A 16,383-nucleotide genomic window follows, 5' to 3' on the forward strand; every position below is an offset into this window, starting at 1 on the left:
AGTGCGTTGTGATTGGCCGAATACCTCAAGCGTGTGACAGAAATGTTACGCCCCTTACCATATTGTGATGCAGTGTCCCTGAGCGACAAGACAAAAACATTAAAACCCATTATAAACGAGGCATTTGTTGCATCCAGTGGGGACATAATTACGGATTATAATGACTTATACTGTCTTTTTACGCGTTGCATTGCATCGCGCCGCGTAAACATAAAACCATGTCTGCATTTGTGATCGGAGAAACGACAAACAAGCGCTACTCTACACTGCTCAAAACTCGAGTTTGAATCATCAGTGGCAAATTCTTTAAATATGAAAACGTACTTACAGGCTGTGAGTCAGAACAGAACATTGTAGGTTCAGAAAAGAGTCCTCCATAAAATGCGCTGCACACATCTGAATATTTGGGTTGAACTGTTCTGGAACAGCATTGTAAATACAACTTAACCACTGATTTTCGCAACGAAACACACAGCGTCTTCACGTCATAGCGGCGGCAGCAACAATAAAGTTACGCCTTCTTTCATTGCGTGAACATTTGGGCGGTGTTATGCAAATCTTCCCACACAGTGATGTAGACATGTGGGGGCATGTTTAAACAAGGCGTTTTAGGAGAGCGTGAACGAGTCTTAACTTTTATAAAGAATATCTCTTTGGGTTTGACACTTTAGTCTTTGCAACTTTAGGGATGTTATCCATTCACGAACAGCTTGCAACACTCCAAAGAGAAAGGAAAACTTGAAATCGCATCATATGACCCCTTTAAGTTGCTCAAGCAAGTGAAAACGCATTTAAACACAGCATACAGCCTACTTTTGTTGTGTTAGGCTATCACAAATATTTTAAATTAAAACTTACCACTGACAGAAAAGGTCGACTCTCATGCCTTTTACATTTAAATCTTTATTACAAACAGTCCCGCGTGTCTTAAAGAACTTTGTTTTTCTACCTTAAGTGCATATGTTGCCTTGTTTATCTAAAAGTGCACTTTTCTTTGTTTTAAACCTAGCTAAAAAGCATGTGAAACACAGTAGACTTTAATTATATCTATTTATTGTGAAATTACTACATTTCCGTGTCAATCCATGTTCATTTTTACTGCGAACAAAGGGTAATTCAGCGTGTGCAGCACAGCAAAAACTGACTCGGTGCGGAAACGATCGCACCACTCCTGGAACGCACTGCCAGACCACAACCGTGTGCAGTGTGAACGCTATTATCCGTTATCATGGGTGCGGAAAAAAATAAGCACCGCAAACGCACTGCAAATGGAGTATGTGTGAAACAGGCGTCAGTCAGTGTTTCACTCGCGGAAAGACATCAGCAAAACAGCTTGTAAACAAAATACCACATAGCATTTCTTTACCTCAGGCAAGTCATCAGTGTCCACAGCTTTATATTTAACTTTACCTGTTAGTCTTAATTATTTAATGTATGTTTAAATTAATCTGTTATGAAACATGTTATGACAGCCACTGTGTAATTGAATATATTTTAACAAATAGAAACTTTATAATTTGTAAGTTAATTTAAAAACTGCATTATGTGCAATTTACATGTTTGCATAGCGAGACTATGGATGTTCCAGAGAAGGAACAAAATGTCAAAAACAAAAAGTGGATCCCATTGCAAGAAACGAAAATAATCCACGTCCAGGCACTCACACAGCAGGCAAAATATAAAAAGCCTTTATTGTAAGACAGGGCTACATGTTAAAAAACACCAACGCGTATCAGCCCAAACAGGCCTTCGTCAGGGTGTTGAGCACTAAAACTAGCTGGAATTGTAAAGCCACTGTGTAATTGAATATATTTTAACAAATAGAAACTTTATAATTTGTAAGTTAATTTAAAAACTGCATTATGTGCAATTTACATGTTTGCATATTGTAAGACAGGGCTACATGTTAAAAAACACCAACGCGTATCAGCCCAAACAGGCCTTCATCAGGATGTATGATCATATGAAGAGTTCATTTGCAAAAATCATATGAAGAGTTCATTTGCAAAAACCGATAAACGCCACTTTAAAAAAAAAAGAGCTGATTGCCGTGCATTATTTTCCACATATAATTATTATATTTAAAAAAAAAAGTAATTAAATTTCAGTTTGGGTTAAGTTGTTAATTGTAACCTTATGATATAAAAGGGCTCCCTATAGTTTAAAGCATAAGCTGAGGTAGATTTTTATCCCTAAGAAATGTTTAAAATTGTAATTACAACTGAATGTATTTAAAAAAGAGCAACTTGTTCAGTAAACCACTGTTTATTTTTATTTTAGTTTAGTTTTTCCACCTGCTGTACCGAAATCATACTGAACAGTGACGTTAAAACCGAGGTACGTACCGAACCGTCATATTTGTGTACCGTTACACCATATACACACACACACACAAACATTTATTCAGCAAGGGCACATTAAATGAATCAGAAGTGACATTAAAGACATTTATAATGTCACAAAAGAGAGATTTCTATTCAAAGCAAACTGTTTTCAACTGATAATAATAATAAATGTTTCTTTAGCTGTAAATCCGCATATTAGAATGATTTCTTAAGGATCATGTGACACTTTATACTGGAGTAATGGCTGATGGAAATTTAGCTTTGCACCACAGAAATAAATTATATTTTAAAGTATATTAAAATAGAAATCATTATTTTACATTGTAATAACATTTTGCAAGATTACTGTTTTTTTCTGTATTTTTGATCAAATAAATGCAGCCTTGATATATATATATAATGTTAATATATAAATTTATTGCAAATATATAAATACAAATGTAAACAAACTAAAATTGAAATTGATTTATATCAAATTTAAAAGATTGTTGAAAACCCCAAAAAGAGTTTAGTTCATGACCGAAACAAAAGTTTGACAAACATTGTTTCATGCTAGAACCAGTAATATCCCATAAATATGATGTAGATGATGAGATTATTCAGACAGACACTGGTCTGCGGTTTCATCAGCCCTATGATGGTACTGCATGGAGCAATTATTGTCTTATGAGAGTCATGTTTCAAAGACAGGAAGACTAAATCATTATCCTCAGCAAAAACAACCACTATAATCAAAGAGAGGAAGAGAACGCGAGGCAGAGAACAAGTTTGAGAGGTGGGGGAAACACTACCACAGCTGACAAGGGAACTTTTTTAGCACTATTAGTATTTATTTTATTATTTTGCATTTCTGTTTCACAGTCATTTGAGAATCAATTGTGCTCTGAGACGCAGTTATTTTAGGGGTAGCTGACGCTAATTGGCAATGGGAGTATTGGCTAGTCTCCCACTTTTAAAATAATTAGTAAACCACACAGCACAATCTCACACCCGGAATTAAACGAACAGCGCTGGAACCCTTAGCAACCGCTCTGCCTGGTAACGTAGGAGCGGAAAGGAAGAGAATACAGGAGATTTTGATCAGCTCTAGTGAGACAGAGTTGAACTTCAGCTGTGGAGAAATTGAATATCATTAGACAACTATTAATTCTGTCTCTTAAACAGAGTGTTAGTCCATATGCATACAGCAACCACTTTATCGCTTATAAGGAACGTAATGTACACTTTTCAAGTGTATTATGGTACATTTTTCCATACACTTTATTAGTAAAGTCGTCTTACACCAAAATGATCTTCATTTTTACCCTTTCTCCAACTAACAAGAATATTGAATGAGTTGCATTATAGACACAATATTGTTTTTTTTTTTAATAGTTCCAAAGTCTGATCAGAACGTTTGTGCATCTCAGAGCAACACTGCAGGGTTTTGTTCCTGAATGAATCCGTTTTTGAATGAATCATGAGTCAGTGATTCAATGATCCATTCATAAAGACAGTCACTTGATTCGTTTCTAAATGAATGTCATTTTGAACAAATCGTTTGAATGAATGATTCAATGAATCACTCATTTAGACAGGGACTTGCTGCCACCTACTGGCGGTTTTAATGTTATAGCCTATATATTTTTTTATCCATGATGGGTCTAAACCAGCCAAAGTACCAGCACAAAAACACACTCAGAAAAATATTGTTTAATTATTATTATTGACAAAATCCCCCCAAATACAGATAAATTATTATGTCAATATCGCACACCCCTAGTTGGACAGATATGGACACATCGGTTTTGATAGATTTACCCCGAGAAAAACATATTGCTCAGAGGTTGCTCTTTTATAGCTCATGAATCATAGTCTCAGATTGTTCTCCAAAAATTCTCTTGGGGACAAAATAACAGACACAATGAGTCAATATCTGACCTCAAGGAAGAGTATAGAGCTACAAAATGAATGCAGATAGCAGCTCAGATCATTTCTCCTTGGAGGTATTTAATGAGAAACATTTGAGTGCATTACTGAAATCTCTGATTTTTAATTGCAGACTTGTTATATTGGAGTTTTTGTGTACACAACACCAAACTTGGCGCTCTGACAGAGCGTAAAACAGCAAGCGATGCCAGAACAAAGGCAAATCTCTCTAAAAAGTTGTAAACATTCAATCGCAGATTCTTCAGCTAGATTTTAAGACAAAAACACAAGAGAGCCCAATAACATCACGACAGCTTTCATGTAGAGAGCACAACAAAACAAATGTCATCTTCTCAAATAAAATAATCAACACATTAACTCACACTGTTCTTGCATCCTCCACAGGACTTCTGGTCCAGCGACATGAATAAGATGAAGAACTTCAAGAGGCGTTTCTCACTTTCTGTGCCACGAACAGAGACGATAGAGGAGAACGAGTTTACTGAACAGATAAACCAGCTCAACATCCGCTGCAATGACGGTATGGCTTTGCTTTTGACTTTTGCATCTCCCATTCAAAGCACAAGAGTCTGACGCGAGCATCATGAAACCCACTGAAATAAACAAGACTTATGTAACTTATTATATAGATCATACCTGATGCCGCTGCTACAGTGATCAGATGCTTCTTATTGACTCACTTGAATCACCAACCATTATTTTATCCAGGAAACTGGTTCAAATCTATAAAGACAGTGCACCATGTAGCACAATGAGAAAAGTAGATTCATTGGTTTCCAACAAAGGTCAAAACAAATGAGGAGAAGGGTAAATATACACTATGATCAAAGATAGTCCTATCCAGTAGAATTTGATTTCTCAGAGGACGCCTGAGTGAACAAACAGATTCAGATGGCATTAAAAAAATAAGAATAAAAATACAAATTCTGTATAACACACATGCACCTGGCCTCCTGAGGGAAAACTAGTGCCATCCAAACAGGGCTTTAGTCTATAATCCCACAATATGAACTGTTTGTTTTTCATTAATTTCATGCATAATCAGAATTTATAATAACAAAATACATTTAATCCTAATTTTGGCATCTAAGGTTTGCTTCCTTTGTTGTGGTCTTTTAAATGTAATAAATCTAGAGAAAAAAGTGTAAAAATTGTAGATTTATTAAAAACATGAAACTTTACACATTATCTTGCATGATGTGATGGATCTACGTGTGAAACTGAATATTCAGAAAGAAATTATGATCTTTGGGACTTAATTTTATTCATCAGGTCAGCAGGAGAGATGTTGGTTAGAGAAGTTGATGCTTATTATTGTTAGCGTCTGTAAAAAATAAAACTATAAAAAATAAAAAAAATGTTGTTGCTTGAAATAAAGATGAAATAAATGAAAATATTAATATCATATAAAAAAATATAAACCAAAATAAAAATGTAATTAAATCTAAATAGTACTTTAATAAAAACTAATACAATGACAAAACAACATAAAATTAATTTAAAAATGAAAACTGAAAATATAAAAATAAAAGTTCATTCTAGAGGTTCATAAAAAATATAGTAAATATATGTATTCCTATAAACTACTGATTCTGACTGAGGTGGAAAAAATTAACTACATTTTGATTTAAGATTAACACAACTTTCTTTGTTTTTTTAATTCAACCAAAGACATTCCAAACATTCATAACATGACATATTCATGAGGGAATCAGGATATTCAACCAGATAAAATGTATGGTGGGACATTTTATTCAATGGGAATTGGTTAAACTGATGAATTGCACACAGTAAAACCAGGAACATTTATTAAGAAAGTAAATATTGTAGTGTCAATTTTGAAGCATCACCTAAAGTCAACTGAGGCTACCTTTCGCAATTCGAAGCCTTCTGGATTGTTCTCAAATGGAATGAGATCTCACCAAGAGGCTGGGAAAATGAGTGGCCCATAAGAGTTTGATAATCTCTCCAAGAGATGGAAGAGAGATGCATCTAGCGACCTGCGAGGACCTCGGGGGTCAGAGCCGCTCCAGAGAAGATGAGGAGGAAACGGGATTCTGACCCTCCAGCATCTTCGCTCTTCGTTCACAGTGGTGCTTATCTTTGTGCCTACATTATTAATGCAGTGGTAATAGTACAATTCTGCTCCGCTCTCTGGCTCTATGGTCTTAACACTTTCTCGAGTCAATATTAAATCGAATTTCAAGGGAGAGACTACAAGCAAGACCACTTTAAGAATTTAAGACTCTGTCAAAGATCTACAGGGGTTTTCGCACACCTTCGGTCTTGCAATATAAATCGATAATGCTTGTTATTGGCCAGTCTGTATCTTGTTTTAACTCTAAAGAAAGAGCTTTTATACTCTTTATTCTGGATTCCAATCAACTTTATGTATAAAAAACACTATTATTATTGTAGCAAAAAAATAAAGAATATATATTATGTTTCACTTGGAAATGCATAACATTATGGAAGTGTTGTGTATCCTGTTTCATGTCATTTAAAAACCAGTGAAATTTTCAACCTTCGTGTCTGGATTTATATTATATTATATTATATTATATTATATTATTACTTTTACTCCGCAAGGATGCATAAATCATAAATAAAAAATAAATCATGGTTTCCACAAAAATATTAAGCAGCACAACATTAATAATATTAAGTTTCCAACATTAATAACAAGAAGAATTTTTTCTTCAGCAGCAATTCAATACATACTGACTAATGATGCTTAAAATTCAGCATTGCGTCACAGGAATGATATTCAAATAGAAAGCAGTAATTTTAAATTGTAATAATATTTCATAATTTTACTATTTTTATGTTTGATCAAATAAATGCAGCTTTGGTGATCATAGGAGACTTTTAAAAAAAAATAAATCTTACTGACCTCAAACTTTTAAACAGCACACAGACATTCTGACCAATAAGGAGACAGTTTTCACACACGTGGCTCACGAAAAATGCTGATCTGTTTTTAAATGCTGCCCTTTAAAAGCAAATCAAGGAGAAAATGCAACTTCCTAAGAATTTAGTCCATTTTGCAACAACTACAAACAAAATACAGGTCTTAAAACGCCCGCGATAACGCGATAGTTCACCTAAAAATGAAAATTACCATAAGCTCCAGTAAGAACAGTGACAAACGCGGAAGCGCAGAGGAGAGAGCAAAGCAAAACACCAGTCACAAATTTGTAAAGAAAAATGTCTGAGGATTTCAATATAAGCCAAGAGGCAACTGGTTTTCCTTTGCTGTAAACAAAACTTGGTTCTCACGAGACTAACATATTCTCACCGGAGCTTACACTACACCTAAGTCATCCACTGGACGCCACTCTCTATAGTGAACGCGTGTATGACAGTTAGCGGAAGCTAGAGATTACAGTTTATAAAGTTCTAAATATGTCAATTTTGTTTTACACAAATGCATCAATTCACTTCAAGAGGCCTTTATTAACCCTCCGAAGCTGTGTGGAGCACTTTTTATGATGGATGGATGCACTTTATTTTGCTTCAAAATCTTGAACCATTCACTGCCATTATAAAGCTTGGAAGAACCAGGACATTTTTTAACAATGCTGATTGAATTCATTTGAAAGAAGAAAGTCATGTACACCTAGGATGGCTTGAGGGTGAGTAATTTTCATTTTTTGGTGAACAATCCCTCTAAACTGAAGCTGAAGATTAGTGGCAACAAATTGCCCCAAATTTGCCCTAAATGGCAGTGTTTGGTCACTCCGACAATCTCTTCTTCTCTAAGCTAGCATTTCCAGGTCAGAATAAGTTGTAAGGTGCATAGGACTTTGTTATAAAACAAAACTCTGGCTACACAAGATTGAATAAACTCATACTAAGAAGCGAAACCAGGCGATGAACCCTTGGTCCATAGCAGGATGGTGATTTGGACCTGGTTGCATGCTGGGAACAAAACATTTGTTTGGGGAGCAATCAGGCTCCTCAGCTGTCTGAGGCAGCTGTTTCCACAACGCCCCATTTTCCCCCACCACGAACCAGCTGCTCCCATTGGCTGATGGGACGGCACGCTGTTACTTCCTCCACCCTCGGGAGACACGGCAGCGATGGAGACAGCTGGAGCAGGATGGAGTTTGGAAGAAGGGAGCGGATCCGAGGACAGGCGGGGAGTAGACGCAAGAGCACTTTTCTTCTATTTACCCCGTCCCCTTTCCTCCAGCTGCAAATGAACCTCCAAGCCAAGCATGGCGGAAGAACCGTCTACGGGTCGGGACGGAAACGCCTTGAGAAATGGAACGCTTCGTTCCAAATTACTCGCCCATATACCTAAGATTATTAGAACTCAATTACTGCAAGGTTAATGTGGAAGAAAACGATCCGAGTCACATTAGGGAGTCGGACCTCATATTTCCTCCCTGCCAGCATGTCTACCTCCAGTATCTCGTTATATTTGTGATGTATCGCTGATCTAGACGCAACCGAGTCATTCTCCATGGAGAGGCGCCCATGATGGAGCCATCATGCAAATGTCTTTTGGTTAACAAGTGTTTCTTGATTACCACAAAGATGTAAGCTATATTTAATGATAATGCTTACAAAATGGCTTTTCGACAGATTCCTTGGAGGGTTTGAACATAATTACAGACCCAGAAACACCCACACACACACACACTAAATCTCATTGAGTAGTTTATACTGCAAAGGATGAATGTAATGTGTGTTGGGCAGAACTGAAAGGAGAGGCATCTCATTTAGAGACAGCCATCAAAATAACCACCAGCTGTCCGTGTGGCCCTCTGGCTAGACATGAATAAAGAGTGTGCTCATTTCCGATGAAAAACGGCAAGGACTGCAGTGTCTGGATGGTTTCGCTCAGAGGTACGAATCAAAACAATCATACAAACACCACAACAAGGAACCAGGTGTTCAGGTGCACATCAAATAACTTGTATTCAAGCACACACGTCAGGAGAAAAATAACTAGACCAAAAAGGACTTGAGGGCCTTTCACAAAACTCATGTTTCCTATGAATTCTGTGGAGCAAAACACAAAACAGATACAAAAGAGAGCATTCCTGAGAGGTTAAATGGTGCATTGCAAAATTCAAAGTTTAAGTCAAATTTAACTCTATATGTGCAACTCAATATTTAACTCTCTGAACTGTTAAAACATCTCATTACACCACTTCATTTTTTTAATTATAAACAAACCCTATGGCAGTAAGTAAATAAAAAGCAAATCAATCAATCAATCATTAAAATTTGGTTATTAAAATATTTTTTTAACAAATTAATTTTATTCAGTAAGGATGCATCAAACTGATCAAATGACAAAAAGCCTTTGTAAAATTATAAATATCTTGTACATTTCAAATAAAAGCTGTTCTGTTTCTATTCATCAAATAGTTATGAAAAGAATTCTACCAGTTTCCACAAAAATAATTAGCAGCACAACTGTTTTTATCATTGACAATAATAAAATGTTTTTTGAGCACCAAATCAATAATTTCTGAAGGATCATGTGACATTGAAGACTGGAGTAATGGCTGCTGAAAATTCTGCTTTGCATAACAGAAATAAATGACATTTTAAAAGATTATTAAAAGATTTAAATTTAGTTATTTTAATTTTAATAATATTTAACAATATTACTGTATTGTATTTTTTTTATCAAATAAATGCAGCCTTGGTAAGCATAAGAGACTTCTTAAAAAATAAAATAAAATAAAAATCTTACTGACCCCAAAATTTCAACAGTAAATATTTAATTACACCACTTGACCATTTTTTTATATAGAATTATTAACAAACCTATTGTCTCTTAACCCTAACACTCCAGGTGGGTCAACCAAAACATTTTTCAAAACAGTTTTTGTTAATAATAATAATAATTTTAAAAAAAACTTGGCTCAAATGCATGTCACCTCGTTCATTTGCTTTCACTAATCTCATGGTTTACCGAGAACACTTTCTTACTACCTCCCCGCTACCTACCTAAACATAAACTCCCTCTTCCATGACTTCACATACGGTGGTGGCCAAAGCAGTATGTCAAAGCATTATGATTGCTGGGATATGCACGAAGCCCTGACAGCAGTCATATGAAAGTGTCTTTAGTCTAAATATTAAGCCTTCTATGCTCTTTTATTAATTCATTTGTAAATGAGGAGTACTAATAGTTTTCTACATAATCAATTATAGACCAGCGGGTAGCATTTTGTGCCTTATGACACAAAATATGCCTAATATCTGATGACCTACTTTCAACCAGCTGCATGTGTCACCTGTAACCCCATAATGAAGTAAAATATCACTGGCTAGGTTAACAGTAACATTAGATTTACAAGCGGTCTCTTGTGGTTCAAACCTACAAACCTTTCAGTTACTAGCCCAGATCTTTAATCACCACCCCAGAGAAAGGTTCAAACCCACAAGGGCACAGCAACACGGCTTATCAGTGATTCACCTCAACCACTGAACCACCTTTGTTTCAATGACAGCTCCAGTTCTCTGCATTATTGATGTGTTGAGAGCTTTCGTCTCCGAACTGGGAATGTCTACTTGAAAAAGGAAGTTAGGCCTGGAAAGAAAGCAAAGACAAAAGTTTCATTTCCTTTAATGAAAGGAATTCAAATTATATCATCTTTTACTCACCCTCATGTCATTGCAACACACATAACCTTGTTGCAAAGCCATGTTTGAACCACTCTGTATAGTCTCCCAATATTGCACAACACCACGAAATCTCCACAACACAATGGAAACTAGCCGCAACACAACAAAATCAGCACAACACAATGAAAACAAGCTGCAACACAACGAAATCAGTACAACACAATGAAAACAAGCTGCAACACAATGAAATCAGCACAACACAATGGAAACAAGTCGCAAGGCAACAAAATTAGCACAACACAAAGTAACAAGTCCCAACGCAACGAAATTAGCACACCACAACGGAAACAAGTCGCAAGGCAACGAAATTAGCACACCACAACGGAAACAAGCCACAATACAATGAAATTAGCACAACACAACATAAGCTGCAACACAACAAAATTAGCACAACACAATAAAAAAATGCAACACAATGGTAATAAGCTGCAACAATGAAATTAGCACAACACAAATGGAAACAAGCTGCAACACAATGAAATTAGCACAACACAACATAAATAAGCTGCAACACAACAAAATTAGCACAACACAATAAAAAAATGCAACACAATTGTAATAAGCTGCAACAATGAAATTAGCACAACACAAATGGAAAAGCTGCAACACAATGAAATTAGCACAACACAATGGGAAAAAAATGCAACACAATGGAAACAAGCCGCAACAAAATGAAATAAGCACATCACAACAGAAACAAGTCGCAATGCTGCGAAATTAGCACACCACAACGAAAACAAGTCGCAAGCCAACGAAATCAGCACAACACAACAGAAACAAGTCGCAGACTCGCAACACAACGAAATTAGCACAACACAATGGAAACAAGCCGCAACACAATGAAATTAGCACAACACAATGGAAAAAAATGCAACAAAATGGAAACCAGCCGCAACACAACTAAATAAGCACATAACAATGGAAACGAGTCGCAAGGCAACGAAATTAGCACACCACAATGGAAACAAGTCGCAACACAACGAAATTAGCACACCACAACGGAAACAAGTCGCAAGGCAACGAAATTAGCACAACACAACGGAAACAAGTCACAAGGCAATGAAATTAGCACACCACAACGGAAACAAGTCGCAAGGCAACGAAATGAGCACAACACAACGGAAACAAGTCGCAAGGCAACGAAATTAGCACAACACAACGGAAACAAGTCTCAACACAATGAAATTAGCACACCACAACGGAAACAAGTCGCAAGGCAACGAAATTAGCACAACACAACGGAAACAAGTCGCAAGGCAGCGAAATTAGCACAACACAACGGAAACAAGTCGCAACACAATGAAATTAGCACAACACAACGGAAACAAGTCGCAAGGCAGCGAAATTAGCACAACACAACGGAAACAAGTCGCAAGGCAGCGAAATTAGCACAACACAACGGAAACAAGTCGCAACACAATGAAATTAGCACAACACAATGGAAACAAGCTGCAAAACAACAAAAATTAGCACAACACAATGGAAACAAGCCGCAACACAATTAAATTAGCACAACACAATGGAAAAAAATGCAACACAATGGAAACAAGCCGCAACACAACGAAATAAGCACATCACAACGGAAACAAGTTGCAACGCTGCGAAATTAGTCCTATGCATTGTGTTGTGGCGATTTCGTTGTGTTGTGCACTACTAGGCCACTGTAAATCTGGGTTCCCAAAAGAACCTTTTAAGTTAAAAATTCTTAAAAGAACAATTTTTTCTGAGTGTGAAGACCATTATATAATAATGTAAAGAACCTTTTTCCACTCTAAAGAACCTTTAGTGACTCCATGGATGTTGGAGTTTCTTTAACTATCGATGCCAATAAAGAATCTTTATGTTTAAGAGTGTACAAATTTGGAATGACATAAACAGGAATAAATGACGATGGATGTTAGGATGTTCATGTTAGGTGAATTTTTGCTTTAATCACTATCTGTTTGCCTAGCCATATCACATCACTATTGGAATATCAAAAAACCAATTCATGTTTCTCAGCAGCTACTAGTTCACCAGCTGTTTTATGCCCCCTTGGGACTTATGGGATAGCTTTGATATAGATATAAGCCTCCGATACAATTCCTCAAGGGAGGTTTAAGCTCTTGGAAGTTCACAGAGAAGTAGGAAGGTTCATAATAGACCTGATACGTGTGTTTAGATGTGCAGACAGACTCTGCTGGAGCCCAATGGGAAAAAGCGGTCTGGGCAGAGGGCTGTCTGAGCCCTGAGGCCTCTAAAAAATAGGACACACACATACTCTGACATCCAGGGTAGACAGCAGCCTACTGGCAGGGCAAGCATAAATACTAGTGCAGGTCCCGGTGCACAGAAAGTCATTTCAGGACAGAGCGCTGGAAACTGATGGTTTCAAGCAGTTAGCTGTATAAAGATGTTGTCAGACATATCTATTATTCCTTTTGACCTCTTCATAGACTCTGAGGAGACACTACAAAGGGTCAAACTACAGGGCTTTGCTTCTATTTTCTACTTCATTATTTCATCCAACAGTAGCCAGGTTTCCATCCAAAGTTGCGAATTTAACTTAAAATTGCAATGCGGTCATTGCTTTTGGACGTGGATGCCTCCTTTTTAGGAACGCAGTCCTGTAAGACAGTTCTGGGAGGCAATTATAGAGAAATACTTTGACGACAGACTTTGCTCGGGCATTTCTGAATAACAACAGTTCAGATGCTGTGCAAGAAGATTGGTCTGCCGGTTAGTCAGATTATGCCGTCCCATAGAGCAAAGTCACATGGCTTTTTTGATGCGCATGCAGAATTTATTCAGCAAATGCGTTTCCATCTCCCATCATTCGCATTAACCCTTTTTCGCACAAGTCAAAAACCACCTCAAGCAAGCGTAAAAACATTTTTGCAAATAAAGGGATTTTTTCTGAAAATTGCTGTTTCCATCACTTGTTTCTGATGCGATATTTCAAAATGTGCATTAAAACAGTGATGGAAACATAGCTAGTAACTCTTATGCAAAACAACATATTTGTGTTTATACATAGATATTTATTTATATACATATAGGTTACAGTTGTAATGACAGCACAACCATTTCCAACATTGATAATAAATCAGCATATTAAAATGATTTCTGAGGGATCATGTGACACTGAAGACAGGAGTAGATTCAGGACTGATGGAAATTGAGTTTTGCATCACAGAAATAAATTATATTTTAAAGGACCTTAAAATAGAAAACCATTATTTTAAAGTGCAATAATATTACACAGTATTACTATTTTTTCTGTATTGTTGATCAAATAAATGCAGCCTTGATGAGCATAAGAGACTTGCATAAGAGACTCACTCAGCTGCCCTAAACTAACAGTACTGGTGATTACCAAAATACCAAATACCAAAATAAATGTTCATGTTTCTGTAATGGTTAATCCACACCAGTATGTGTAAGCCTCTTTAGTCACAGTAGTGTTTCTAATACAAAAGACAATTATTGTTGGGATTTAATGGATTCAAAGATAGATCAAACAAAAGGTTATTCAAAAGCAAATATTTGGGAACAACTAGAAACTATTTGGAAGTCAATAACAACAGAGACTGAGGGAAAGTACATAAAAACAATGCCAGCAAGAATGCAAGCTGTTATCAAGGCCAAAGGAGGCCATACAAAATAAAAAATAAAATATAGAAGTTTTTTTTGTTGTTGTTATTATGTGTGAATAAAGACTATTTAGTTGTTTCAGTTTGTTATTTGCCAAATAAATGATAGGATTTTTAGTTTTAAACACGTTTTTGACAGATTCCTAAAATATTTATTTTCTCTCTTCATTATGACAGGTGGTCTAATAAATTTGTTAAGCACTGTATAAATAAATATTTAGTATATACATTGCAGATTAGTATTAAATATAATATGTAGTATTTATAAATAGCCTATTTAAATATTTTATATATTACACATAATTTTTATATTTAGTATTTTCATTATAAATATAAATTACAATATCAATATGTATACATTTACATTTATATATTATATATCTATGAATTGACTTCGTTTATTAATTTTCTATTAACTCGGTTTCATTTGTTTTCTAATACAGTGAAGAACCCATCAGAATGATTCATATACTGTACATTAAAATATCAATCTTGAAATTTTAAGAAGGAAAATCAAATCATTCAAATCAAAACAGTTTGATGGAACAAAACAGAAAAAATACCGTTTTGACGTGTTTCGTCTTAAGACAATGTCATTCGTTCGTACGTAGCACCAACCAAATGCAAAAAGGACTAAGTGACAGACATTCAACAAATATATGGTTTAAAGAACTATAAGCTATAACCTTTATTGTACAAAACTACACAAAACACAGTATTATGTCTTGAAATATATTGTTGAAGACAGTGGATTTGTTACAAAAGCAGAAACAGCAGTGCTTTAGAACGGATGAATTTAGAGATGCAACTTTATGGAGAGCATTTACCATACTGACAGTATAACAGCATGGTGTCTGCATGCGGAAACCCTCTCCGCATTTATAAATACATCCCTTTAAAGCAGCACAGCTAAAAATATTAAAGCTATTATTAAAAATTAGAAGGAAAAATTAAACTGTTCAACCCTTTTCCGCTTTCATCTCAAAGATTCACAGCTTACGCAATCTCTCCTCAAGACTGGACACCTAAGAAAAGAAGGAAAGACAAATCTCCTGAGCGCATCCCCTTGTATTTGCTCGCCCTGCTTGAAACCTTCAGCGGCGCATCTGGATTTTGTCACTAGAGAAGGCCAGGATGTGATTTGACACGTACAGTAGGTAGATGAAGGATATGAAAGATTGGTGGGGAGTCCAGATTGCAGCAGGAAAATCTCTCAGGTAGAGCGCGAGAGGACCAGGAAGAGAAAGAGCAGAAAATGACTCGCCTGTTACGACCCCAATTACCACCGAGGAGATCAAAGAGCTCGCTGCCACTGTGATATTTAAATGAGCCTGGATAGGGCCTCGCTTTTCATATCTGCAAATGAAGGAAACCAAGGCCCACCGCCGCCCTCTCCCTCTCTCGCTCATTCGCCGTGCCTTTGTGCCGGGGTTTGAAAGCGGTATATAACAGTTTCTTTCGCCTACTGATGAATTATAATGAAACTGAAAGCCAACTGTAGGAGCCTGTTTAATAAATTCATAAATTTTTAGAGTGCCATAATATATTAGAGTGTATAATGGTCATTCAAATCTTACATAATATTGTTTACATGCATCATTTGCAGTATTTGCATTGAGATTACATTGATTTGCATGAAAAGCGGTACTGTCTCTTTAAGACTATCAGCTGGAAAAAGTGAAAGCAGCAAGAACACGAAGCAGAAGGTACAGACATTCATCGCATAAATAAAACAATATACTGGCTTCTAAAATCATTTTTTGTAATGTCCATTCAATTATTTACTTATTTGCTGGAATCATTTTTTTTAACGTAACTCTTTGGGC

At 36.1% G+C, this 16,383-nt stretch overlaps 1 protein-coding gene across 1 annotated transcript in view; it reads left to right on the forward strand.

Moving 5' to 3' along the window:
- LOC107654374 (cyclin-dependent kinase 18-like) overlaps nt 1-16,383 on the forward strand; it is an 85,289-nt gene that overhangs the window by 30,742 nt on the left and 38,164 nt on the right. The window contains exon 2 of the mRNA XM_016441417.1: nt 4,659-4,794. Coding sequence (XP_016296903.1) covers nt 4,677-4,794 — 118 coding nt within the window. The 5' untranslated portion in view covers nt 4,659-4,676. The remainder of the gene's footprint in view (nt 1-4,658; nt 4,795-16,383) is intronic.

This window comes from Sinocyclocheilus anshuiensis, unplaced genomic scaffold, assembly GCF_001515605.1.
Source record: "Sinocyclocheilus anshuiensis isolate Anshui unplaced genomic scaffold, SAMN03320099.WGS_v1.1 scaffold623, whole genome shotgun sequence".
NCBI classification, from domain to species: domain Eukaryota; kingdom Metazoa; phylum Chordata; class Actinopteri; order Cypriniformes; family Cyprinidae; genus Sinocyclocheilus; species Sinocyclocheilus anshuiensis.